General features: G+C 41.8%; 1 protein-coding gene and 2 long non-coding RNA genes across 5 annotated transcripts; 1 reads left to right on the top strand and 2 right to left on the bottom strand.

Moving 5' to 3' along the window:
* Positions 1-658: 658 nt before the first annotated feature.
* LOC136291614 (MARVEL domain-containing protein 3-like) lies at positions 659-22,109 on the bottom strand. Of its 2 annotated transcripts, none has more exons than XM_066186781.1 (4): positions 19,848-22,109; positions 18,562-18,717; positions 15,004-15,164; positions 659-1,541 (listed from the first exon to the last, which is right to left on the bottom strand). In XM_066186781.1, exons 2-4 carry the CDS (start codon positions 18,675-18,677, stop codon positions 841-843), a joined length of 978 nt encoding a protein of 325 aa, XP_066042878.1. In that variant the 5' UTR covers positions 18,678-18,717; positions 19,848-22,109; the 3' UTR covers positions 659-840. The 2 variants fall into 2 exon arrangements, with proteins under 2 accessions (XP_066042878.1, XP_066042885.1); XM_066186788.1 differs by lacking the exon at positions 19,848-22,109 and adding an exon at positions 18,897-19,511.
* A 96-nt stretch (positions 22,110-22,205) lies between these two features.
* Positions 22,206-25,855, bottom strand: LOC136291632 (uncharacterized). Its single transcript, XR_010721634.1, has 3 exons — positions 25,688-25,855; positions 25,296-25,414; positions 22,206-22,986 (listed from the first exon to the last, which is right to left on the bottom strand). It is a non-coding gene; the product is annotated as an uncharacterized lncRNA (long non-coding RNA).
* Positions 25,639-27,906, top strand: LOC136291640 (uncharacterized). Of its 2 annotated transcripts, none has more exons than XR_010721638.1 (3): positions 25,639-25,795; positions 26,055-26,140; positions 26,516-27,906. It is a non-coding gene; the product is annotated as an uncharacterized lncRNA (long non-coding RNA). The 2 variants fall into 2 exon arrangements; XR_010721637.1 differs by having other exon boundaries at positions 25,793-25,845.
* The last annotated feature ends 73 nt before the right edge of the window (positions 27,907-27,979 follow it).

Below are 27,979 nucleotides of genomic sequence, written 5' to 3' on the forward strand. Positions count from 1 at the left end.
TGTACTTTCTGTCATTGTTACAGCATTCCCAGAGCAGGCAGCATGTTCCCAGCTCTGCCCATCAGTGGCTGTGGAGTCGGCAAGCCAAACCTTTTTTAGGTGCTTACAGAAACAAATGATGCCTTTACTAAGCTGATACCTGACCAGTGTGATGCCGCTCAGGTTCTGACCTGTGCTCAGTGAGGTGGGAGAATGTAGCAGGAAACTGGATAAGGACCCTGAATGCTGCCTTTGACATTGCAGCTAGTTCCCCCCAGCGGCATTCCTCAGGGAGCACATGATCGGCATGTGTCAACCCCCGTGACTCAAAAGATAAAACGCTTCACTAGTCCAGGCAAAAAAGGTCACAAGTGTAACTTCGGGCACGATTCTGAGAGGCACTCGGGTGTCTTTTGCTTTGTAAGCAGTGTAGGATAAAGGAGCAGGACACACAACAGGCATGGGATCTGCTGAAAGCTGCCCATCCTAGCTGTGTGTTGAATTCCCTATGTCACGGAAGAGGAAAGGAAGTAGTTGTTAGCACAAGTTTGGCAGCAACGCAGCTGCAAACCGTTAAAAGCCCATTGCTGTTGGGATTTACGCCGTGCAGGATGAAAACATTACAATCAAACACATTTTAAATGCAGGAGTCCAGCTTGAGAGACCGGTGCAAAAATCCTTGTTAAAACAGTCACTCAATGTCGATTTTATTACATCATGTTGTAGCAGCATGGTTATAATCGGTGATTTAACACACACTTCAGCACCTTGTAGGAAAATATGCTGTGGGCTGGTTGCCTGTTTGCCAGTGTCCATCCTTTGCCGAAGCCTCAGTTCTCTGGTATAATCCCAGAGCTGATTTCACACTAATGTGGCGAGAGCCTGGACATTGTGGGAGCTTCCAGAGGTCCTATGCGTGGTGTGGTGGTTTCTGACGCTTCTGTCTCTAACGTTGCCCTTGGGGCTGTGCTGAGCCTTGGCCACATGGCTCTGGAAGGCCCGGACGGTGCGGATAGCAAGGATGCAGACCACAAAGCTGGCAAAGTACAGGCAGGAAGCGATGACCCCAAAGAGGCCAACGGCCGCGTCGCCGCCCTGGACGGCACAGTTCATGGAGGTGTAGCCACGGCGTGCATAGAGCCGCTCGCGCCTCCTGCATACCTCGGTGGCGTTCACCTGCCTGACAAAGTGCAGGTAGAGCCCCACGGCCACCAGGTACACCAGGCCAGCCAGCAGGCTGAAGGCACATTCGCCTACCAGCAGCCCTGTCCGGAGCTGCTGGATGGGTTTTGCCCCCACGACGAGGAAGACGAGGGTGAGCGCGGCTGCTGTTAGGCTGAAGGCCACTCCGCCATACACGCAAGGGGCTCTCAGCTGGGTGAACTGCATGTCCAGCTCCCTCACCTCCTGCAGCTCCGTGCCCTCAAAGGGGCTGTAGGCCCAATTCAGGTTAAAGGATCCGAGGCCTCCAAGGGATGTGAAGCCTGCAACGGAGGCTTGGGAAGCGGCCACGCAAATCAGCACCAGGAGGTTAACCGTGATTTCCACGAACTTCAGAATGCCTGGAAGGGGTAGAAAGATGGGAATAGGTGTCAAAACCACATCTTGTGCAAACTGTGGGTGACAGAAGTGCACCAAAACCATAGACAGAGTACTAATACTGAGATATTCCTCTTGGCTACAGCTACAGAAAAGCACTTGGGGGAAAAAAAAAAAAAAAAGAGAAGCCTGAACTCTCACGGGTACATTTTGGAGGTTGGGCAAATTACTTTTTTTAATTTGTCAGTGTGCTTGATAGATGGATCTTCATGCAGTGAAAAAAAAATCCATAAAAATTTTACAGTGCTTGTGTTACTGCCAAGGCAAGCGCACAGTGATTATATTTTGGCCTGTAACTACTTGGCATAAACACACTGAGCAAGAAATATCCAGTATGAACAAAATGCTGAGGTTGAAGCTGACAAAAACCTAGAAGCTTCTAACAGCTTGAAAAATCGTGCAAGTTATTTAGGTCCTTCAAAACATGTTTACTGCTATAACTTTTTTTTTTTCTGTGAAGGCATTTGTTAATTTAAACTTACTATCCAACCAGATGCAACTTGCACTTTATCTCCTTCAGAGACATAAATCCCTCATATCTCTGAAGCAGTTTCTGATTGCACAAAAAAAAAAAAAAAAAAAAAAAAAAAAAAAAAAAAAAAAAGGAGAAGGATACAAAACCCACCTTATATGGAGAAATAAGTTAATTTGACACTAGGTCATGTGTGCTCTTTCACACCCTGACCTTCAGAAGAAAGTCTTACAACTTCTGAGTTGACTCTTCTCTTTTTTCTTATGTTAGGCTACCAAGTAATGGTAACCAAGCATTTTTAAGGGAAAAAATACAAACAAAACCCAGAACTGAAAAGGGGAGAAATTACTAATATATGTGGTAGCTGCCTCTCAGGAAGCTGCCTCATGTTTGATAAATCCGATTATTCTGTGACAGCTCACTAGGGGTCAGACTAAGATTAGTAAACATGACGGATGTTGAAGCGTAGCGCAGCTAGAGTTGCCTGCTGGGGAAATGAAAACCCTTAGTATGCCAGGCGTGTTGCTCCAAAGTTCTGAAGTTAATTACAGAATTTTAAATCTTATTATTCCACTGCTGTCTGACAGCCAAGAATGTAAGATGCTTGACACAGTGGTCCTATATTTGTCTTTAAAGTGGGGCAGGATCTGTGGTTTGTACACAGACTTTCATTTTATGCTGCTAGGGCTGATCCACACAGCATTTCCCTCTTGAGCAATGGCTCAGTTGTTGTCAAAGCTGTATAGGCTTGAAAAGGAAGGGCTGAAGCAGGAACACAAGGGAATTAAACAAATTCCTCTCTTGTGTTGCCAGATGCTTCTAACCAAAGAAAGCCAGTGACAGCCACAATGGATTATCAGATATTCCCATTCTATCCCTTCTTACTCCCTTCTACAGAGGGCTATGGTAATGAGTCCTTTCCTGATGCCACTTGCTCTACACAGGAAGGTAGCGTTAGTTAGAGCAGACAAAATTGTTACCCTTGTTCAAGAGGAACCAAATGAGCAGTTCTGTGTATGTGTTCTTCACAGGCGATGCTCAGTTCTGCATGACAGCATGCCTTTTCTTTGGCCCTTCTGCACAACCATTTCTGTGAAGCAGGGCAATAACTGTGCTGGTTACCAAAGCTCTTCAGGAGGAGGCTTCAGTTATTTCAAAGGTGGTATTTGTGAAGCTAAATGTAAAGAGAAATTTAACTTTTGGCCCTGGAGTTAGGATTTGGAACTCCTTGTACCAAATTCAAACAATGCAGCCAAAAGACTCATCATTTTTAATAGGTAAAGAGTCATCATTTTACTAGGATTGTTCGTAGTGTTTTGAAAGAGTAGTAGCTGTGCAGAATACTAACTGGAACTCAGTCATGTGGGGTTTTTTTGGTCTGTTCGGTTGAGTTGTACATTATGCCTTCCAAATACAGGGAGTCAACTAAGATCCTCACGGCCCTTAGACAGTGTGACAGTGTTGCATGTAGAAGGGCACTTCCCTTTTTAAAGGCTGACTATTGACTTCATAGATGCTCTAGCAGGAAACAGTTCTTACAAGTCTACATGAAGGAAAGACCATTTCATTAAGGAAAACATATATTCTTTTTGGCTAATTGGTAGTTGGGAATTCATGATCAGTCAGCTGCTGACTTCAGAATTTCCTTTTCCCCTGTGTACTGAGGCCCTCTGACCGACTGAGCATCAACTTTTCCTCTATATCACCTGCTGAGCTTTGGAAAAGGCAATTTTCTGTTCTCAAAGTAGTCACTGCCTGCTGCTAACCTCCTCACATTTATAACTGACCCCAATCCACAATGATGCTGCTCCAAAACTTTCTATGTGTTCACACCCATTCTGTATGCCACCCTTTAACTTTGCTGACCTTACTGATAACGGGATGACAAATGTGATCAGTGCAGGTCTACTGTATTTTTAACTGCAGCAGTAGATGCTTTAAAGGCATGCCTGAAAAATTTCCTTAGACAGGGCATTCAGGTTGGACAGGTTTTGTATGTACCTGCATAGTTGTAACACATGCCTGCTGTAGAATTGATTAAGAGTGACTAAACGATGGAGAGAGGTTCAGCAGCAGCTACTCCACCAGTCACTTGTATCATTTGGATTAACTTAGGTTTGTTGTTTTGTTTTGTTTTGTTTTTTTTTTTAAGAAAGTGCAGAAACAAAGCCTTCTGTATTAAAGACAATTGTAAAATGATAAACAGTATGTAGAATGAATTACAGGTCTATGATGACAGCCAGCTGGGTTTGTGAACGTAGCAGACAATTAGTGGAAATGCCTAAAACCTTGTATAATCATCAGGGCTTTGATGGAAATATTAAACCTTACAGTATTTTCCAACCCAGGAACCCCAAAAGCCTGATGCAGCCTTAATCTGTGATAGTTATCAACTGATACTAAATCCTTCTGGTATAAAGAGGATAGAGACAGATTTGAGAAGTAAGGAATAAAAGGACAGTTAAGTTTTGAATCTTAGCTCTGCCAAAGTAAGGTCACACACATCCTAGCAGTGACCTGTGTCAAGCAGTGTGCTGCTGGTGGAAAGGACTGAGTTACAAGCCACACTTCCGAGTCTGCGCTGCCATTTCTGCTTTCATAGGCCAGTTAGCCATGTCATCTTGGAGTTATACCTGCAGAAACCAAAAGGTCTTCCTATGGGGAAGTTGCTTATCTCTATGGTAATTCTCTAATCCCATGCAACAATGAATGCATTCCAAGATTTAAATGTAAAATCACCGGAGGTCTGAACAGCTCAAAATTCATTTGGTTTAATTATTTCTCATGTTCAACAGCTTTGGATTTACCTAAAACGTTACTCATTTGTATTAAAATCAGTACAGTCAACAGCTGGCTTTAGGAACTGACCCTCTCCTTTTGAACACAGTTACAGGACTCCTGTCAGGGCTCCTGGATTGCTATTTCCTTTCCCATGCTTCTTTCCTGCAACGCGTTTCAGCACTGAAGGTGTGGAGAATGGCTGCAATCTAGAAGTGGGTGTTGTCAGAGCTTTCCAGAGAATTGTTTCATTCATTCCATAAAATCTAAATCTACAGTGAACAGTAACTTCACTGTATCATACTTGTTATTTTTGCTTGAATGCAGCTGTCTTTTGCTGTGAGTACACTTCCTGCTATAACCAACAATACAGCAAATTTATACTATTTACCTTCTATTCACTTTTTCTTTCCCTTTCTTTTCCTTGCTGGGCTATTTCCATGGTATCAACCCACTAAACAGTGGTTTTATCTTCTGTCAAATGGTGGGCTTGACCATCCAGCAAAGATGACAGGTGGACTGGTCAAGGGTACAGACCCACAGGCAGCTGACTTTAACAGCTCCCACTCTTGGCTGAGCAGTCACTACTTTTCTCTGTTAACTACACATTAGGCCCTCTTCTAAGAGTTGTTCAAATAAATTAAAATAGAAGGAAACTATTTAACTCTTTTCTTTGGTGCTGCTGGTTTTGTTCTGCAACTTTAGCCACTTGAGGTAACTCACAGCATATCTGACGAGCAACCATGCTGGCATGAGTTTAGCAAGGGCAATAACAGAGAAGGACCAGAAACTCCCTTTCTCAGGTGAGGTAAGCTGTTGAAACTGCATGCTCTGCCTCATAAAACCACAGTGTGGCTGAATGTGTGGTACCCAGTAACTCAGCTGTGCACTCAAGTCTTGTGTCAGAAGCTGTAAAGAAGAATTTCCATCCAGGCACTGTGGCAGGACAGCTCTGATGTTCAGGTGTGGGGGTCATGGTGCGTGTATACACATGTACATAAAGTAAAATGGTCAATTCTTGTTTGTTCCTTTGTTTCTGCAGCTGCCATAAATTAATTTGCAGAACAGACAGTTCTGGCTCTTTCTGTTGAACTCCCCTGACCCCATGAGGACCATACTAATGGAAAAGGCCTTCAAAGTGTCTCCCTCCACTGTATCTGCGATAGGAGTAATCTTCTTCCTCTGTTGAATGCACACAGACTCCTCCTCCTGTCTCTTTTACTATCATCCCCTCCTCTTCAGTGAACACCACTGAGTACTTCCAGAATATTCTGTATCTACCGTTCTCCATTTTGTCTTGCCTTCTCCCTCTGCGTCCTTTGCAGACCACATACCACTGGGACCAGCAGCACCCAGGGGCAGCCCTGGGGCTGTGTGGCTGCCACTCTTGGACACCCGGACCCCGGTGACAGGGCTGGTGACACATAGGTCAGTGGTGCCCATGTCACATCCCATTAGGGGTCGCTCCAGGAGAAGGGAAGAGAGGAGTCAGAAGCTACAACAGACATGAAAAATCATTATCTAAGTCTTTTTCACTTCAAGTTGTCATTTTGGTTCTTCCCCCCTCCCAGTCTGGGTAGCTTTCTGCTTTTCAGAGGTAATCTTTCTTTTTCTTTATTTTTCTTACCCCCAGAAAGGAGCAGACAAGTATTTTGACCATGTATAGTGACTTCCAAAAGCAGCAGTCAGTCCTGAAAAGGATCTCAAACGGAGAATACCTCTTGCCAGTGCAAGTTTGGCATTCCCCAGAGACTGGTCACCTCTCTGCTAAACTGAGTTGGTGGCAGGAGGAAAAAGATAAGGTTAAGGACAGAAAATGTCAAAGTAAAGCAGGATTTGGTTCTGCTTTTGGAAGGGGACAAAATGGGACAGAAATGGGGAGAAACCAAAACAGAGGAGAACTGAACAAGAGAAAAGAAATGAAGACAACAGTTGCAAGAGATCAAAAATACAAAATCTGGATAGATATTTTCATACCTTTCTAAAAGTATTATTCCCTTTATGTAGAAAGCAAGATCTTACTGAAACCAGTAACAAGAATTTAACCAGCTTCACTAAAGCCGAATAGGGGCAATACACAGCTTTGTCATAAACAAGAAAAGCCCCCCAAAGCCCCCACACCACTATTATTTTTGCAGGTCTCTGTTCTTCAGCCAGTGGTGGGATTTAGCTTTCACTTAGTCAGGCTAAAATCAAAGGCAGAAAAAAAACAACCCAGCCCTAAAACACAAGAATTAGGCAATGTAACACCAACAAAATCTTGGCTTTTCAGAGGACCCAAGGGATGCACGTACTCAGAGCCAACTGCATTTAAATTGCACGGATATGCCCAACACACTTATGCTTGTTTGAGATATCCGTCTTACTGGAAATCGCTGAAAAAATAGTTTTAAACTGGGAAAATTAAATGATTGATGTGCTCTAGAAAAAAACTTTATTATTACCTTTTAATAAGTTGTCTCTCTTTAGTCAAGATAATCACTCTGTTAGGAAATCTCAAAGGATGACCAGCCTTGGTTTTAATGACTCAGAGAAATCTTGCATTCACAGAGTGCTCAGATCCAAATGTTTTATCCTGTTTTTTCTGTGTATCCTCTTCCCTTAAAGAACAACTATCCCACCTGCTCTATTCTTTCTGCTTAATACCCTCCCATCCTCTAAACAGTGCTGTCCAATTTTCACAGGAAAGGGTGGACTTAAATTGTAGAATTACTGCATCATCCTCTATCCCCATATTTTCCCAGCACTGTAAGACACAGTTTCAATACAACCCAGCCCTTGCCTGGGAACAACAGCTATGGTTTACTTGTACCCAGCAGTTCTTTAAAGCATCACTTCTAGAATGTTCTTGACTTCTCTCCTGCTAACTGAGCATGAGTCATCTTTCCTAATTTTGGAGAGGGTGGGAAGCAAAAGAACTTGCTTTTAACTGTAGTATTTGACAGTACTGCTTAAATATAACAACTGTAAAATCTGTATTCTATTTGTAGCACTGGTAGGTCTCTGTATGGTCACCTTGCATTCTAGATTTCAGGAAATGGCCTTTCTTATCCCTTTTTTCTTAATACACCAATAGTTATTTCAAGTAGTAAACAAGTGTCTTGGTATTGAAACCAGCTTGCAGAAGTTTTTTTAAAAAGACTTCAGAAAACAATGAAACGCTCTTGTTCCGTATGCCAACTTTCCATGGCCACTCCCTCAGTTTGAACTGAAACCTAGCCACCTTTAGAAAGTACAAAGATTGGGGTGTTATTGCTCTTTAAGTAATCATAGTCTGGCTTAAGGTGGGTCAGCTTGGAGGCACCTGTGAACCCGAGCTTCTTACTCAATTTAACAATCCTGGGTTGTCACACCTGGTGAGCAACATTCCTGTCTAGGTGGATTTTTCTCCCTTAAGAGAGCTAGGATCATCTGCTCAAGAAACAGAGCTACATTCAATAGATAGTCTGTCTGCTGTATCAGTTGGCTTTGAGAGCCACTTTTTAAAGAGAAGAGTTTCCCTTTGTTCACGTAATTTGGGTCAGATGTGGGGAAGACAAACCTGGTTCTTTTACAGGAAAGATGGTGTAACTCTTCTTCTGTAATGGCAGTGAGCAAACCTAAGTTTTGCCAGTACAGGAAACATGGACTGGAGTCTAACACACACCTAACAGCTAACAGCAACTTTGGCAGTATCTTCCCCTGCCAACTTCAGTGAGTCTTCTCAGTGGCAGTTCTCCCTTCTCTAAAAACAACTGTATACATGTTAGCACAATGCCAAAAGGTGGATGAAAATAATTTCATATGAAAACGTGGGCAGAGTGAAGTCCTGTGTGTTGGCAAGGCAACAGTTTGCAAGAGGTAGGATTTGGCATCTGAAAGTAGTGTAGCTCCCCTGTGTGTTTTTATAGAGCCAACTGCTCAAGGCTGTTTGTATTTCACAGCAAAGAAGACTGAGCTCCAAATGAAATACTTTAACATCAGATCAGGAATAAAGGTTACCTGCAGCTCTGCTGCTGTATTTTGTTACTCTGCTACATTAATTAAGCATTTTGAATAGCTGGGATTATTTTAATCTGCACAGCTCCAGCCAACTCCCACTATTAAGATCATCAGTCTTCACAATTACAAGATTAAAAAACTTGATGGCAATTTCAGTCTGTTAGTCACACTGTATTTAAAATATACTTTGTAACAGATAGAAGAGGAAGCCGTCTAATTACAATGAGACTATACGGGGCCCTAGTGCTCCCTTCCTAGGCAGGAAAATATGGAATTTATAGATACATGGAAATTAACTGCCACAGAAACAGTGTACAGAAGCTTTGGGCACAATTTAAAGGAACTAAGCACAGCACACTGTGGGGGCAAAATGTGAAGATGGTGACTACAAAACACAACAGTTTCTAATCCTGTTGGGTGCTCCCACAAGAACGTCGGTGTCCTGCATTAGCAAAAAGATGCAACATGCTGCTGAATGCAATTGTCAAATGCTTGTTTTCACACACAGAGTTGCCTGCACTATGCACATTTAATGACTCTTCAGTGTTTCTGAATGTGCATACCTGAAGCTACAGGAGATTTTTTTACTTCAGTCCAATGCTTCTTGCAGACCACGATTCTCCCCCCGTATCTCTGCAGCACTGAAAAGGATATGAGTGCTCCACAAAATGTTTTCCCCCTCCTGCTCCAATGTCTGATTCCGAGAGGAACAGTATCAAAGCATAACACAGCAAAGAAACAACAGCAGTATTATGGCTGAGAACAATGGCATAACTCAAAGAGAGTTCCTCTTAGTGTGAACCCTGTGTCTTGGCTAACTTTTCATCTCAGTATTCTTTTCTAGTCTATGAGCATTTCCCAGCATGCATAGCTATTGGGGAAAAAAACCTGACCGTGTTTTGTAAAAACAAAAGCTTATAGATGTTTACATTTGAATTAATGCTGGCTTGTTAGTGCATGAATGTATCCTGGAGAAAGTCATTGTTACTCCCTAATTCTATTTCCTCCCCCAAATAAATTCAGTTTGATATTTCCTCCTGGCTATGCTTGAAATTGGAGACTTTTCATGTTGTTACAAACCATAATGCTGTCTTTTTCTGAGAGGAAATTGGTCTGAAGGTTTTAACAATTGTCGATGTTAGAAAGTAGGCTAAAGGCATGATTGTTTAGAAGTGCCTACAATATGCTTAAGAAACCGGACACTATTCAAGGCGCAAAGCTGTATTCATAGCAGCAAAGAACAGGGATTCAATTATAGTTGCTCCGCCACAAACTGTTTTGTAACCTTTTCAGTGTTGTCTCCCATAAATGCCAAATGGGTTGAAAAATAAAAAAAAACCCCAAAAAACCCAAAAAAGTTATATGCCCAGGAATCATGACCAGCACAGTACAATTACATAGAAGGCAAAAGCATAAGTAATTTTCTGAGTCACATACTGACCAAAGATGGGAGAAACTTAGTTTACCTTCACTGTTCAGGCAAAACTACAGGAGGCATTATCCAATAATTGCATTGCTCCACCTCTTTCACACCAATACAGATAATAGAAAGAAAATGAAAAGTTCTTAAGGTCAAGCGACCAAATATCAGAGAACAATTTATGATCAGCAATTCACACTCTTGGATTCAACTCAGATTTTCCTCTCACTGAGGTGAAGGCTGCCATCAGCCAGCCTTGAAAGCTTTTTTCATTCTGTCTGCTAAACAAAAGCACCGAATGTGCTTATATTTTCAATTATATCTAGGGGGGTTATTTGAAAGGCAAAATGATCACTAATTTAGGTTTTCTACACAGAAGAGAGAACTACAGAATTTTTACCTGCACTGTGAAAAGCAAATCGAATGCTTCCTTCTGACAGATTTTCAGCTCTAAGAATCCCCAGGTCAAAAAACTCTTGCTGTTTTCAACATGTGCTGCTTTAAATGGCATGTGTAATATATTGTGTGTAAGCAGTAAGAAATGGCTATTGCAAGCAGGAGTTCCTTAGTTAATGGAAGGTTTGTCTTTATCACAAACAGTTTATTTCGAATTCCCATAAATTATATAGTGCCTCTAGGCAGTTTGACACCAGTCTGTAAGCTGTTCCCTAAATCTCTTTCATTACTGTAGAAACAGAAGGTGGCAGACTTCTGTTTCTAGTGCCTTTTGATCTGTAATCTGCAGGCCCACAAGTGGTGTAGCTTTCCTAGGGAAAATAACCCAACATGTAGAAACTAGACATAAAGACAGAATAGCAGGGAATAGTCAAGAGTTTGTTTTAGGGAAATCACTTCAAAGAATCAGCAGATATATGAAGAAAGGTAGGGCTCTTAAATGACACAAGCTCCTGTGAGATAAACAATCCTCTCACTGGTTAGCAGTGGTTAAAGGCTAATAAAAAGGAAACAGCCAGTTTTCAGGAAACTAGAGTTAAGGGAGTAATCTCTGGTTTGTGTTGCCTCTCACCAGTATGCCCATGATGGCAGTGCAGTGGGAGGGGATTTGCAGAGTCAGACTGGTGGAGTTGAAGACACAGGGGCTACAGAACAGGCATTTTCTGGGGAGAGAGAAGTACTTCATTTTGGCTCTAGTTTGGTCCAAAAGGCAGAGTGCCTGCTAGTAGTTACAGCTCACCCTCTCATTTAGTTTTATCCAAAGAAAATAGCATTTGTGCACTCTGGGTCTGCTCTGCAATATGGCCCAAAGACCTGTAAGGGGAGGTTCCAAAAAGGTTCAGCTCAAAACTACATACCAAAATACTATGGTAGATGCACAGACTAATGAATTGAAAAGATTGAAAACTGAGATGGTGAAGTCTGATTTAATAATTATAATAAAAATTTTTTCATGCCTGCCAACAGTAAAATTGGAAGGCTGCTAAGAGCTCACGCTCTTGAATGAGAAATAAATGAAATCGGTCTTTAATAAGCAACCTCCACTTTATGGTTGTACAGAAATACCCACAAACACCAACCCCCCTGTCAACAGAGTACACAGAAGGGCTCTAAGCAAAGCATTTTCCATTTCAGGTAGCTTTCTTTGAAGACATCAGCTCAGTGTTCAATGATAGTCAAACACCACACAAAAGGCGGGAAGCATTAGAATAGGATTATGGAAGCAGAGCCTTTAGGCAGATGTCTGATTCTTTTGGGAATTTATCTGGAATTTTTACTGCATTTCTAGTCAGCCTATCTCAAAAAGGTGTGGTGGATCTGGAAAAGGTACAAGATTGGAAAACTGACCAAAACTGGCTATTGTTCAATTTGTAAAGAAGCAATAGGGGCATAGGGAAAAAGGGAAGACTTCACTCTAAAACCCTAAATCTCATGGAGAAGCTGAATATATGAGATTGTCATCAGAAACACCTTCTTTAAAACATTTTAAGGAATGAAACAGTAGTACTTCAAGTGAAACTCTGAAACTCCTTATCTTAAGGTCATGTGAAGGTCAAACATTTAAAAAAGCGATTCAGCAGAGAATTAAACAAATTTGATAGGTCTGTAAAGAGGTATTAAACACAACAGATGTGAGTGCAGTCTTCCAGTTCAGGAAATTCCACCAATCCAAAGTCTGGAGTGTATTCCAGAAGACAGCTTACTCTCTACTGGTCCAAACTTTGATGGTCCTCCTAAGTTTGTACTTTAGTTCATTGTTTGGGAGGGAGAGTGAGGAAGTGCCTCGTGTGATTCAGCACTGCTATCCATGTGATTCCACCTGAATGGCTTTGAATAGGTATCCCTCATATAATGTTTTAACAGACCTTTTTCCCTCTTCTGTTTTCAAGATGAAAGGATTAAAAAAGAGCAGAATGTTTTGAAGTTTCTTAGATGGTATCAAATGTTCCTATCAGCAAAAGGGGTCAGTATCAGTTGTTTCTTCCATTACATGTGGGCTGGGCTTATTGTCCTAATGTGGTTGTAGGGGGAAGAAAAAGGGGGCAGGGAATAGGGAGGGAAGGGAGGAAGAACAAAGACAGGAGAATGAGGTCCTAAAGTGTCCCAAGCTGTTTAAAGGATCTCTTAAAAAACCAGCTGCTTCTTTCTCTAATTCAGCTTTAGGTTTTTTTGGGATATAGCTGGTAAAGAACATGGATGAAGAGGGTACTATCTTGGTGAAGCAAATACTTTTCAGAGCTCTGGTTGTACAGAATTCCTCCCTAGTTTGTTAAACTGCCCAAAATGCATAAAGAACATAATCTAGGTGTTCCAGGCAAAAGGAAAAAAAAAAACAACCAAACAAAAAAACCCAAAACAAAACAAAAAAAAACCAAACCAAAGCTCAACTACTCAGTGGACCACAGAAACTAAGGTTCACATTTCAGTTGTTGCTTTGGAAAAGATTGTGTTTCATCATTTGATTTCCCAGACTTGTTTGAGTCTCGTTTATTTTAAAATTATGGTGATTGGGAAGGGGGAATTTCACCAGAGTGCTGATAAATCATTGGCAAAAGAAAGAGATGGTTAAGAAGTATTTACAGGAACTTTTCATGCTCTAAAGTGCTGCAGCTCCCATGTACTGACTCCTTAGTAAACAATTCATGTAGTTCATTTACAGCATCTACCATGACTGAGGGGAATGCAGAATTCTGCAAAACAGTTCTAGTAAAGTCTGCTAAATCTTGGTACTTCCAAAAACTAAACAGGGGAATAACATTCTCATAATCCTATCAACCTTCAATATATTTTCATTTTTTAAAATAAGGTTGCTAATAAAAGGGTTTCTTTTCTGCATGATCTCTTTTCCCTCCTCCACTGCAAGCTCAAACATCAAATTTTTGGAAAACAGTGAGCAATACCTGGGGGAGGGGTGGGAGTAAAATCATCATTGCCATCTGATCCATCCAAAACTAGGACATTTTAAAAATCTTAATGATGCTTAATGCACAAAAATAATGAAAAGCAAATGCAGGGAAAAAAAACCCGAGAAATTCACATTAAGCTATCCACAAGTCTAAACAACCAGTGAAACTGAAAACTAAAACTTGCCACTTAATTTTTCTAAAGCTCTGATAAAATAGTGCATGGAGTTTTCTGCAGCTTTTCAGACAATTTAAAATAATTCAGTATGGTTGAAGAAGAAACTGATGATATAATTTTATCATGGATAAAGTATCAGTATGGCTCCATGTCATTAAATCTTTACTAATGGTTGCAGTTAGATCTGAATATGAAAAACAAACTGCATACTAATTCACTGAACATATTTGTAAGACAAAATACTTAATCTCACTCTTAAAATTTTTCACATAGTCACACAGAGAGAAATATTAAGAGCAAATTGATTGTGCTCCTTAACTTTCCTACATGGAGTGAAGAAATAACCTAACATTATGTGCTTTAATTTACTTCCAACAGCTAATCTCTTCACTTTTCTCTCTGCTGGAGGACACTGAAAGTCTATTTATAGACATCAGCCAAAGACTTTGCACCTAGCTGCAAGTTCAACTCAGACTGCAGTGGAGCTCTCCTACAGACAAGGTGAGAATGATCAGTGGAAAGAGGGAAAACTTTCAAGGGGTAATAAATATTTTAATGACTTCTTATTTTTAGTTTACAGGAATGGGTTTACTAAGGCTGATTTTCCCCCACATTAAGGCTCATTCCTGTCCTTGTTGAAGTAGTTTTCTACCTAAGAAAAATCCAAGTTATTTCTCCAAAACTGTTTTATTGATTCATGTCCAGAAAAAAAACCTGTCTCTCGCAATGATGCTTTATAAAGACATATGAGTGATAACTGGAGTAAATCCAGAATTGATAAAAAGTGTGAGAAGAATGATTCAGAAATAAAGTAGCATCAAGCCTTCAACAGCCATCTCTAAATTGCTCACAGATGCAAATGTCTATTTTATTCCTAAATCCCAAAAGTTAACTCTTGTTGTACAGACTGGCTGATTACACACATGGCCCACTCTCGTGCTCTGGATGCATATTCCAGAGATGCATTTTCAAGTATCTAAATATCTGTATAAATATTGCCTTTAGAAGTCCAAAACGGCATAACCTTCAGTTATGCCATTCATCAACTCTGTCAGTCCTTTTTTTTTCGTAGTGGTTTGTTTTTTGTTGTTTTGTTTTTTTTTTTTTCCCATTTGTTTTCCTTTGTTTTAATATTCCTCCAGCTTTACTTCGTTGTGCTCCCAAACACAGAAACCAAATCCGGGAGAAGTCTTTGGAAGGAGAGGGGTGGATGACAGGCAATAAGAGTCTCACATACCTCTTGTTGTGCATACCTTTGAACACTTCATTGAGAAGCTTTCCTTGGGAGGATAAAACTCTGGTGGTGGGCCAAAATACTCCTGTGCTGCTCCTGAGGTTTTAGAGTAAGGGTCAGAGCAAACAGTAGAAGTCCTTGAGTGCTGGCCACCTTGGATGTCTCTGCAATGGAGCAAATGACTGATGGTTATTAATTAAGTCATAGTCTCTCCTGAACATTAGAACATGAGAAATTTTCAGATGCTCCTCTTAGTGGAAGCAATTAGCTTGCTTCTCAGGCATCTTGACCTTTTTTGCCTGCCTGTTTTGAAAGCATGTATCCCAAAACCTTGCATAAATCCATGTTCACAAAGATATCTGCATTCAATGGTCCTTATTTTGGAAAATAGTGTACTCACTGGGTAGGCTGGCTGAACTCTTTAGCTTACTGGCAAAAGGTAGAAAGAGGAAATAACAGCTTTTTCACGAAAACCAAACAATTCAGCTAGTCTCTAGCAGGCCAGATAATAGAAATGAGAAAGATTTTGGCATAATAAATGTGCAAAGTAGCACAACTATTTCATGGGTGTTTTGTCAAGTTTGTATTTCCAACTAGTGTCTCTCACAAAGATGCCTTTTAAAAGAACAAAAGCTATTAAAATAAACAGATAAAGTTTTCAAACGAGGGAAAAAATAGCCTATTCAATTTTTTTAGGTCCTTGAGGATATTTGAAGAAGAATCTAATATCAACCCTCCTCCGCAAAAAAAAATCAGTTTCTCCTGTCTCCAATTAGTCTCTTCGTTGATATAATGGTCCAGTTTTCTGCAATGACATGCAGCTCCATATCTGAAGCCTGACGATTTTTAAAATTGGTGAGATTTAGGTTGTTTTATAGGAAAAGTGCAATTTTCCCTTTAAACTGAGCTAACACTCAAGTTAAAAGAAACACTGGATGCAAATTTTTTGTGTTTGGTCTAACTGAAATTTTCTCCCTCATTTGAAGAAGAATTGGAGCTTGCCTTTTTCAAGCTACAGCCGGATGAGTTTGTTTTTAAAGGGTATTCTATGTCTCATTCAGCATTCTTATTTTTAAAAGTCTTCTTTGTATTCCTTTTTTATCTTGAATTTCTTATCCACAGATCAGCATTTTCAACTGTAGTTTTGTCTCCTAGTATCATTGCATTTCACTAAGGTTTACCTTCATCCAATTCCAGACTCAATATTATCTCGTTCATCCACATTAAATCATGTTCTTTGTAGTTTTTACATTTTAATTAAGACATTCAATAACAAGACCACTGCTAACATCTCCGTGTTTAGCTGCCAACAGCTCTATTTGGCTGAAACATTTCTGATTTTTCTGACCTCTGTCCTGTGTCTTGTGCAACTACCAAAGCATCCTGTGCAGCTGTGTCACATAAATTAAATAAGCTGTGTGATTTATAAGACTTCCAGTAACTTGAAAGCAATCCCTTTGGTACTTCTGATGCAGCTGCTTCTCTCTATTGTTTCCTGTTACTTGCCAGAAAACAAAACAAGACAAAAAATCAAACCAACCCCCCAAATGTTCAGCAACAGAGCACATTTAAAAATGTGTTCTTAAAAATGTGCTCTTAAAAATTTCTTAAAAAAAGAAATCCTTTATTTAGATGCCTTTTTTTCTCACTGTGGCCTGTTCTGGCCACCTTTGCTGCTGTTTTCCTTGAGGATTTTACCATTCTAGGTAATTCTCCTCAGCAGTGGGAGGAAGGTTGCTGTAGGAGTTTCAGACAGAAATGCATTTGGAAAGAGAAATACTCTGGCTAGAAAGTCTAGTTCATCAGGAATGAAAGTATTAGGCATCCAAAGTGCTGCTTCCACAAAATTCTTCCCATGTATTTCATTACAGGGTCTGGTGGTCTTCTGATCAATCAGCCAAAGTTTTCACCAAAACCCATGAGAACCAAGCAGAGGAAATGCTGTTAGGTTAAGCCAAACTCCTTCAAAACAACTGACAGAAGAGTTTTTCAATCAGTTTTAGTGGGGTCTGATGGCCCCCAGATGCTTGACTTGACTCTGAGAATTATCTTCATGGCTGTTAGAGATTTGCAACTGCAGCTTCCCTTCCTCTAATCTCTGGTGGATACAGGGATGTCTGTGAACCTTTATGGTCCATCCATCAATTTTCCATCTATGAGTCCAAACATATAAAACTAATAGCAAACCCAAGAAATCCAGAGAAGTGCTTTATTAAAAAGTGGTGGTTTAATTTATAGCCAGCCTTTCACACATTGCTTATATTATGCTATACATGAAAGACAAAAAAAAGCCCACAGCGAACCTCCAACCCTTTTGCTGTTTTTTTAACTCTCCACTGTGCTATTAATATGTTACTGTCATTAGCTGTTCTCACTTCTAATACGTTCAAGATAATTTAACTATATTGCCTGACAATCTCTGCTTTTGCTAAGGACAGGCATTCAGCCTCTGAGGATGATTCTTAGGCTGGTCTTTGTTCCCATTTCTCTTCAATTTTTCGTAATTTAGGAGAGACAGAAGAAAAATTCATTAGCTATTTTCACAATGTAAGTTTTACCACTATCCAAGTGTTTCATACTTAGCCATAAGTACTCCTTGTAGTCCACACAGTGCTCGTCTCTGCTCTTTTTATTGTCATCCTGTTTTCCTTGCTAAAATGCATATTATCAGGGAGTACTTCAGTATTTCAGCTTTTCAATATTCTTCATTATATTTATCTCCTCTCCCTGTTTGCCTTTATTCTTAAATTCCCCTACAATCACCTCCCCAGAGTCCAAATGGCAGAGATGAACATTCTTGCTGCCATGGCCAATTGGCCAGTAGTGTTTTGATCTACAGACCTCTTTCCTACAGTGCAGCCATGCACTGGCATGACCTAAAAGGAAAACAGCCTGAGCTCACGTCTAGCGTGCTGCAGCCTGGCCAGGTTGGAAGGAGAAGTGTAATATCCTAAGAGTTTATTTGGCACTGGAAACCCATTAGTTGATCTGCTCATTGTGGCGATAGGGGCTGACCTGCTCTCAAGTGCTGCCAACAGCCTTAGACACTTCAACAACCACTCATCTATTGACAGCGACTACTGAAAGTAATTTTATTTCAGATTAATAGGAACATTTTCACAGCTGAACTAGAGCAACCTGAGAGCTCACCAAGTCCCTGTGCTGGTCTCAGTCATGTAACATTCATATTTACGCAGTGCATATTTGGCAAGCCACAGCTTGATGTCACCTGCTGACCAGCGTCTTCAGGAACTGTACTAAGACTCATGGTCACACTTCACCTACTTGTCACCCAACCTGATTCAGATCATCCCAGGAAATTCACATCTCTGCCTGTGCTACCTAGGCTATCTTTCTGTCCCTCTCAAGCTCAAAACAAAGAAAAAAAGGTTAAATTTCTAAGTGTAAAATAGCTCCCTGTTCCAAATGCAGTATGCTCATGCTTTCAAGGCTGAGTAAAAGCTTTCTTTACTATTGTAAATTAAGCCTATTTAAAAGCAAAGAGAAGGCAGACATTATAGACCTGCTGTGATCTATTTTTCTGAGGAAATCAATACGTACCTCTCACTATATGGGTAAGGTTTTCTTGCTCTTCTGTCTTCTTTGTATCTATCAGATCTATGGTTCTCATGGTGCCTGTATTGCTTATCTTGGTATCGACTCCCGGCATGAGACATCTTGTTTCTCAGATGTATTCTCTCCTTCTAAAATAACTTCCTGAGCCAGAGAAACAAAACCAGTTCATTTTATTGCTCCACTTAAAAGTTATTCATTGACAAGCACTCGCTTTCACTTCATGCTGATTCAAAATTAGTACAGACTTCTTAAAGAAGTGAAGGAAGTAAAACCTTTTAAACTACAAGGTAACTTCATTAAAGCAAGAAGGTTTTCTTTACCTTTTCCTTTTCATCAGGTAAATACAATGTTTCTATACTTGGTGTTTATTACACTTAGCTTATTTACTAGGTCTGCTCTGATTCTCCTGCTTTTGCTGCCAGGACAAGGGACCGCGTCCACCGAGAACTGAATCTTGTCTTCCGCAATGTTGTGTCTCAGGTAAAGCATTAAGCCCAGCAAGTACCAGCGCACTGCATGAGTGTGCACACAGCTGCCACTGGCACAGGGAAGCCTGGAAGAGCAGGCTGTGACCTTTGTCCTGGGAGTTTCTAGAGGGCACCCGTGTGTAAACAGCGTCAGTACCAAACATCGCCTACGATCTGCATAAACATTAGGTACGGGCAAAGCCGTGCTGGGCTGAAAGTAAGTTGCCAAGAAGCTACACCCGGATAATTCTGTATTAAATACTACCAGGTTTTTATTTGCTGAGAGTGTCTTTATCTTTTCAAGTGCGATACGATTAAGCCCAAACCTGTAAAACAGGGAAACACAGACTTCAAACACCTGAGCAAGCTTTAGATTCATTTGCCTTCATCACAGCCCTTCAACATCCCTGCGGAAGTGCCTGCAGCCGGTTGAATTTGGACTGATCAAGGCCTGATAACCTTCCTCTATCTCCTTTGGGTGTTATAAACGAAATAAATATAAACATACAAGAATATCATATAAAGGAATAAATTAATGTGTATTTGTTTACATCTAGGAGGGAAAGAGACAGCGCCTTCCCCCGAGGGCAGGAGCCATTCCGCAGGGAAAGGTTCCCGGTGCCGCCGCCGCAGCGCCACCGCAGCGGCCCGAGACCCCCGTGGCGCCCCGAGGGCGGCCCTGGCGTGGGCGCTGCCCCGGGACAGCCCGGGCACACCGGGCGCCTCCCGCCGGGCGCCTTCGCTCCCACCCACCGCCAGTCGTCCTGGGATCCAGCGCCAAGGCCCGCAGCCCCCGGCCCTCACCTGCGGGAGCGCCGAGCTCCGTCCCGCCCGCAGCAGCTCCCGGCGCCGCCGGCACCGCCCTCCCGGCCCGGCCGCCTCCCGCCTGCCCTGCCCCGGGCGGCCCTGCCCGCCGCTGGCTCGTCACACGGGGAAAGGTGAGCACGGAGTCACAAAATCAGAGCGCGTTCGGTTGGAAACGACCGAAAGATCTCTGAGGTCTTCAAGGCCAGTCTGTGATCCAACACTGCCATGTCAACTAGACCAGGGCACTGAGTGCCGCGTCCAGGCTTTCCTTAAATACCGCCAGGGATGGTGAGTCCACCACCTCCCTGGGCAGCTCAGTCAAATGTCTAATCACTCTTTCAGTGAAGAAATTATTCCTGATGTCCAACCTGAACTTCACCTGGCACAGCTTGAGGCTGGCTCCTCTTGTCCTGTCACTGGTCTCCTGGGAGAAGAGGCCGACCCCCTTGCGGGTACACCCTCCTTCCAGGCAGCTGTAGGGAGTGATAAGGTCACTCCTGAGCCTCCTTTTCTCCAGCTTGACACCCCCAGCTCCCTCAGCCACTCCTCATGGGATGTGCACTCCAGACCCTTCACCAGCTTCCTTGCCCTTTGCTGCTCAATGAAGAGGAACGAGGGCCGTGGGAATGGGCTGGTGTCTGGGAGTGTGGGACAACTCTGGCTTTGTTTAATCTAATAAAATGAGGCCCCTGTGCCCTACAGTGCTGAGGAAGAATTTGGTAACCACAAGAGGACGTAAAACCTGAAGGTTAATACAGTTGAAATTCAAGGTCCCCGCAGGTTGCCTTATTGTTTTTCCAAAGCCACCTCCTTTGACTGGCAGTGTTCAGGGCAGAAAGTCCCACAGAACAGGGAGGGGTGAAGGGGAGGAGGTACAAGATAATGGGTGAGACTTATGCCCAGAAGCAGGTGTGTGGGAGCAGCCTGTGTTAGACAGGTGGCACAGGGTGGTGAGCAGATAAACTCTCCTCTGGTGCAGAGCCATGTTTTGGATAAACAGCTATTGGAATACACGTAGTCTCCTTTCTTGGTGCTCTGCTGAAAGCCCTCCCTGTGGTGTATCTGCAGGGGCTTTGTCGCCTTGCTGCCAGCCTGTGATGTTTCTCTTACAGAGGAACAATGTGCTGGTCTCTTCAGGATGCCTTCTGTTGGCTTTTATAATCTCTTTTTGGAGAGAGTCTGGACAGGCTCTTGAACCAGAATTGCAGCAAATGGCTTGTTGGTTGTGCAGTCCTGTACACAAAAACAATCCGTGCCTGGGAAACAGGATGGTGGTGTTAACGTGACACTGTGCCCAGTTAATCTTGAGCTTTGGAAAGCTTCCCTATGCTGTGGCGCTGTCCTGCAAAAGAGCTGAGAGCAGAAAATCCCTTTCCTTCCCAGGGCTTTCACAGCAGCATGCTTGGGGTACCAGTGCTTTGTGAGTTTGAGCTTAAGATATGTAGCTGTTAGTGCAGTCCCATGTCAGAGGTAAATCCAAAATCCCCTGTAAGTAACATGCAGGTAACGGAGGAGCTGCTGTCCCTGAAATGAGGAGATAGCTACAGGAACTGAATGCTCAAAGCACGTGTTTTGAAGTGTGGAAGAAGTGTGATTCCCTGCTCAGGCTGAGCTGTGTTAACAACTTTTTTTGCTGTTTACCATTCTCACCTTGCCTAGACCTCTACTGCTGTTCCTGCGTTCAGCTGTACACTTCATCTCGTTCTCACTGTCTTGCACCAACCCTAATGCTTGCTTGATCACATAATAATCCAGTTCTGCTTGCTTTCCAGCCAAAACCAATTTACTTTCTGCTGTTTTAGTGAGTTGAATTGGCTTTGTGCTGCAATCAAATGTGCACTGGAGCAAGGACTTGGCAGAAGCACGTGTCCCACAGGGAAGAAACAGGGGGAGGGATGGGGGAAGAGGGCTACCTCTCTTGGCAACAGTGAGTGGTGACTGAAACTGAAGTCCTGATGAGAAGCTGCAGTTTGAGACACCACTACCCATCAGTTGCTATGCCTTCTCACTTTGGGGCTGTCATCTGGCTAGCAAAGGCAGCTTAACAGCGGGGACGTTTTACTATTTTGTAGCTTTGCTTGTTTCTAATTCCTACTGTTTCTATTTAATGGTTGTTTAAACTAGTTTGGCATATTTTAGCCCAAAGATTAGGGTGCCTGCATGAACTCTGTTCTCCTGTCTAGATAACAAATTTTTGGGAAATTGATTCATCATTTGCATCCAGCAGAGGATATCTGCTCTTGATGGAGGGCATGGGGAATTACATCTCCCTTCTGATGGACAAGTTTCATAGAAACAGTTGAAAAATCACAAGGAGTCAGGTCTGGGAACAGACTTTCTTTGGAGGGGCTGAAATATAAGAGTATTTTTGACACTGTTTGCAGTATAACTAGTACTTTTGTTAAAGCATTTCTCTTTCTGGGCTGAAAGGGTTCAGATGTGGTCGTTTTGGTTTGGAAGACTGGGTGGAACTGAAGGGATGCTATTATGAACTGGGTAAAATTCAGTGAAGCTGGTGGGCAAAGTATTTAGAAGACTTTAAAGTCATTATGGAACCAGGTAGTTGAAATAACAGAGTCACAATCAACGCAGAATTACAAGGTGAGATCTACATAAAAAACCCCTTAACTCTATGACATAAGGGTTTTTCCCTGGAAACTCATAACGAAAATACAAGATAGGTAGTGACTGCTGGAGTTGCCTATATATGAAACCAGTGAAACAAGCCACAGAAAATCATGCTGACTAGGGAGAAACATCTAAATGTAGGAGTAAGAGTATGTTTCTAAGGAGAAAATCATGAAGGGATTAGATATTGTACTGGCTAAATTTAAATGACAACCACCAAGGAAAAAGATCAGATCATTTCTTCTTACAGTACTGCAGGTGAAAGGATGCTGTGTGGTGTGTAAGCAGATGGGTTTATATCAAAGATACACTCGATTCTGTCATCAATTCCTCTTTGTAATAGAAATAACCTTTGGGATTGAATTTTGGCTAGCTGATGAAGTCCAGAGGGACTGATGTGCAGAAAATGAAGTGTGAACAGTTTTGATTTTTTTTTTTTCCTGGTAATTTCCTGGAGTAGGTCATGTCTGTGTCTTGGATCAATGTAGTCCTGGATACATGCTCCCGCCTAACAAAACAAAAAACAAAACAAAACAAAACAAAACTCAACACAACACAACACAATGAAACAAAACAAAACAAAAAACCTAAAACCTAATCTAGGTACAGGGTACAAGGTGCTATAAATAGATCTCCTGGGACAGATTTCTCCATCCAGACAGGCAGGCAGGCAGGGCACCACTGAAGTCTGTTCAGTCTGACAGGAACACTAAGCTCCTGAGATCAGCAGGACTAAAATTAGCTTTGGAACACTATTTTCTACCCTTGTGCTGCTGCTTTTATATGAAATCTGTTGTTTATTGCTACAAACAACAAGAAAAGAATTTGGATTGAAGGCTTTTTTTTTTTTTTTTTCCATTTCTTAAGGAGATTTTGAAATCCCTGGTCTTTGGAATGGGAGGTAAATTCAGTTTGGGAACTAAGTAATTGGTTATGTGTGGTCAATTATTTTCTGTGCTAATGACAAAAAAATCACAACACTGAAAATTTCTTCAGCAAAAGAAATGTAAACAGTCATGACTGATTTAATATTAATATTGTATTCTTGGTGTGTGCTGTTACAAATACTTAATTTTAAAAGCAATGGGACCAGTCCGTGGACTTCTTTTATTTTTGTCTTTGGAAATGTGTGAATTGTTTGGTTGGTAGTTATTTCTCTTACAAGGCTGAGTCCTTCCCAACATCTTCTGAGAAATTCTCTAGGTCTGATTTAGAGACCTTACAACACAGCTTTCTGAAGAGGGAGATTTTGTCTCACTGAATCTAGAGCCTGACTGGGGAATAGCCAGTTTCTGGGACACGTCCAAAACAGGCTGAAGGCAGTGAGGATGTTTCTATTGAAGCCTTGAATCCTAAAAGGCTGTTATCTGTGGGCCCCTTCATATTTACATCAGCTTGAAGTACAGAGCTGTAGCACTGGCCTCGGTAATGCTCTGCATCACCACAGCTGTCACTTTCATGCTGGCTTTTCTCAAGTTCTTCTGTTGCTGGCCACCCAAGATGTATCTGAAACCTTATCATTCGTTTTTCTTTTTCCCTGTTCCTAAATGGAGTTGTAGTAGGCTAAAACCATTTTTTTTCCTTCTAAAATGTTGAGCAAAACCAAAATGGCTTTTGAAGTCTGAGGAAGTGTTAGCATTAAAATTATTCCCTCATTTCTTAACAACCCATTCTCACAAATTTCATCTGTATTGTGCTGAACTTGGGGGAACCCTTGCCTGTGTAGATCTTGGAGACTGTCTGCAGCTCTATACTTAGTTTTTGTAATAATTTACCACTTCAATGTGAAAATATGTCAGGACTGAAATTTGCTTTCAGAGGACTTTTAGACCCTGTGTAGTTTTGTGCAGTCTTGAGTGCTGTAAAATTCACGTGGTGGACCTTTGTGCAGTGCTTTTGTCTTGACTGTCCCAGAGGTCTCAGTAGTCCTGGGCTTCTGATTCCGTGTGCCAGTTTGCAAATTGCACAAAATTACAGCAAGAGCAGCTATCTGGGAGCTCAGGCCACTTCTCTGTCTCTTGGCATGAATACATTGCATTCCATTTTATATTAGTAAAATATTTATGAAGTTTTATTAACATGGTAGGGGCTCTTGCTCTTTCACAAGAGGTAGCAATTATGAGCAGCCTGCCTTCTCTCTGATTTAATCTACTCTCCCATCTAATGTTTTTCTTTTCTCATCTGGACACAGATAAAATCCAATAACAGGGTATTTATTTTGTGGATAAAACTATCAGAGTTGGAGTCAACACTTAGGGCAGTCATTGGAAAAACTTCTTGTGCATAGAAAATTTATGAAGGTACAGAGGTGCTGGGTTCAGTAATCGAGCCTTAAAAGGTATTCAAACATTTTGAGCTTGAAGAAAACACATATTCCTGTGCAGCTCTGAGCTATTTACATCTGGATGGTCTGTCTGGATCTCTAAACATTGGCAGTTGTATGTGCTAAGAAGGAAAAGAGGTATTAAGTTTAGGTGTCCTGTTCATGCAAACAATTTGTCACTCTTTCAACCTCCTGAAAAAGAAATGCAACAGTGGCATCCTGTGGCCCAAGCAGTTCATGGCAGGTGGGTTTGGTTAAGGGCAAAATCTGCCACCAAGGTCTTCCTTCGCCGAGCAGGAAGTGGATTGAGTTGGTTCTAAGTCAGTTTACAGAAGAAGCCCAGAATATTTCAACACAGTGCACATTTAAAACCTGAAGTAAAAAGCTGCCGTATACTTTTCAACCAGGATTTTCCACCGTTTTATCTTATTCTGCTTATTTTTCTACCAAATACCTTGATGTTGGGGACAGAGAAGATGATTTCAGTTACTCACCGAGGAGACAGGACTTCTGCTTTGCTGTCTTTGTGCTGATGATCATTTCCTCCAAAAATAAGAATAAAGGAGAGACTCCTGATTGTAATTAGCCCACGATTCAGAGCAGCATCCTAGATCTAAAAATGAATGTTTCAGGGAAGTCCAATGAAAAGAAGACCAATCAGAGTTGTTTTCCTTTGCACCTACATCATACCCAAGTGCTCACTCCCGCACACGGTATATGGGTCACTTGAGTTTTTGGAAGTCTTGGCTTTAACTTGTTTAACTTGGACAGGCTGTGGTTTGCTTACCTCCTCACCAGCAGATATTGGCAGTGGTGACCACCAGGCTCTCTCCAAAAGCTTTCAGGCATGCCAGAAGGCACGTTAACGAGGAACATACAGACTCACCTGCAGTCATGTGGGCGATTGGCCAGCAAGCTGCAAATAGCCTCACTTTTGCTTCTTCTCCCCCTGGTTTTATGGTGGCTTCTCTTCTGTAAGACAGGACGTGATAAGGTGGTTTCTTTTAAGCCTCTTCCTTCCTACTTACCTTTGCACATAGAGGTGTAAGTGCTGTTGAAGGCTCAGAATCAGGAAGGAGTGGGGGCAAAGTGAAACAACTTTCTCTGGTTTAGGTTTTCATTTTCTTGTATCCAGGAGGCTCTGCACATTTTGAGTCATCTGTCTTGAGAACTGGAAAAGCAGAGTAGGGGCAGTTGTGCTCTGCTGCTTGTGCGTGGAAAAACCTGTGGGCATTCAGTTTTCTGTTGTGCAGGAAAGTCACCATGTGATGGCTGAAGCAGGAGGCAAGGGAACAAAACCAGCAGCAGGCAGGGGCTCAATTGTTGCCTTTAATAACGAGTAAGTACTCTGAAGATTTTTGTGGAATTGCCTAACCGAGCTTGCACCACAGTTTCTGGACGGTACTAATCCCTGGGCTGCCTCTTAAAACACGGACATGCATGAAAAACAAACAAATGTTGAGACTGGCAGTGGCTCCAGAGATGTTAACCCTGCTCCTTTTTGTCAGTTAAACTGACAAGCCAGATAAGAGGAGCCGGTGTTGGTATCGTCTCTTGCATAACAAACCGCTCTCGACAAAAGAAGCAGCCTCCTGTCAAACGAATTTCCTTTACAACTGCCGAGGGGACTATTTTTAGTTTCATCTGCCATTCTTTACTCCTTAATCATCGACTTCGCTTTTTCTCAGTTTTTCTCCCTTTTCCCCCTGCACAGGTACCAGGTACTACTGATAATGGGAGGAGGAGGAGGGCACTGGGCTCTCGGCTGTTCCCTCAGCGTGTCTGTATAGGATGCTACCGACCTTGCCACGTCGAGCTCAACTCTGACCCGTGCTTCCACCTTCATAGAAAGGCAAACAGATCACTCTGAACCTAGATGAGGGATGTCAAAGACCAGCAAGTGAATGAGATCAGTTCTAGACGGGAAAGGGTTTTTTAGCTGAGGCTATGTTCAGAAAACATGTTTTAAGTTACAGGAGTAGATCTACAAATGTCCAGTGTTGAAGTGACATCACAGACACGCTGCATCAGGCAGCAAAATCTTCATATGCCATTGGCAAAGCAGAGCAGAGCCTGGCTTTTCCACTGGAGATAAAATTAAAGTGCTTTGGGAATGATGGTGTTTATTTCGTTGGTCTTTACTCTGTGGTACTTTTCCTTTTGGTCTGCTTGAGCCACTGCATGTTTGTAGCCTTTTGAGCAGCAGAATAATTCTTGTCTTCTGGCTGAGATATAAAACAGCAGTCCTTCCTATCTGTAACCCATTAGAGATTTTGTAGTGCTATTTGCAAGCTTAAGAGCATCTTAAGGCTTTAGTCATTCAGGAAGCAACACTGCTTTGCTCAGTTGAGCACAGCAATTCAGTCAGGTCCATCATCCTCCCAGCATCTTTCTAAAGCCTAGTTCAAGTGGGTTTTTATGTATTCTATACCTTCTTCCTCCACAGTATGCAAAAGCTTCAAATAATGAATGGTTTCATGCTCATGGTGCTTCTGTAAAGTGCGAGTTTTATACTCATTTTATAGCTGGATTTGAAGAACACAAAGGCAAAGTGAATAGCCCAAAGTCAAGAGGGAAGTCTCTGGCGGCAGAGTAAATTATAGTTCTGTCACCTGAGGGAACTTAACAGTACTGAAGTTAGTGTACTAGCTAACATTTTCCAGGGAAGTGCCACAATTCTCTTAAAGAAGGAATCACTAGAAATGGTCAGAAGTTTTTAGTACTGCTATTTTCTTAACAAATGTGAGTTTCCAAATGATACAAGATGTTTGCAGAAAATGTATTTATTTTAAGAAAGTGATGTAAAATTTATTGGATTTGAGCAAAAATGAGTTAAGTTTATAAGGTTTATAATGTAAATGTTCTGATTGGTCTTTTTCCCTAGTGTAAACAAAAAAACCACCAAGCAAACAAACAAACAAACCCAAAAAACCAAACCCAAAGAAAAACAAAACAAACAAAAGAAAACCTGGGAGGAAAGCAAAAAAGAGACCTGGTTTCTCTAATGAAATGAGAATGTTAATGTATTGTTTGTGGAAAAATAAAACTACATATTTTTTTGGGCTTTCCTCTCTCCAGTCATAGTTTTTTTCTTTTTAACTGACTAGTGCCAAGTGTGACCCATCTCCTTAATCCTAATGAATTTGCACCAGCACTTTGAAAAGCACTAAGTAGCCAA

The sequence above is a fragment of the Chamaea fasciata genome, unplaced genomic scaffold, assembly GCF_029207755.1.
Source record: "Chamaea fasciata isolate MVZ Bird 193981 ecotype frontalis unplaced genomic scaffold, bChaFas1.0.hap1 SCAF_1, whole genome shotgun sequence".
NCBI lineage: Eukaryota > Metazoa > Chordata > Aves > Passeriformes > Sylviidae > Chamaea > Chamaea fasciata.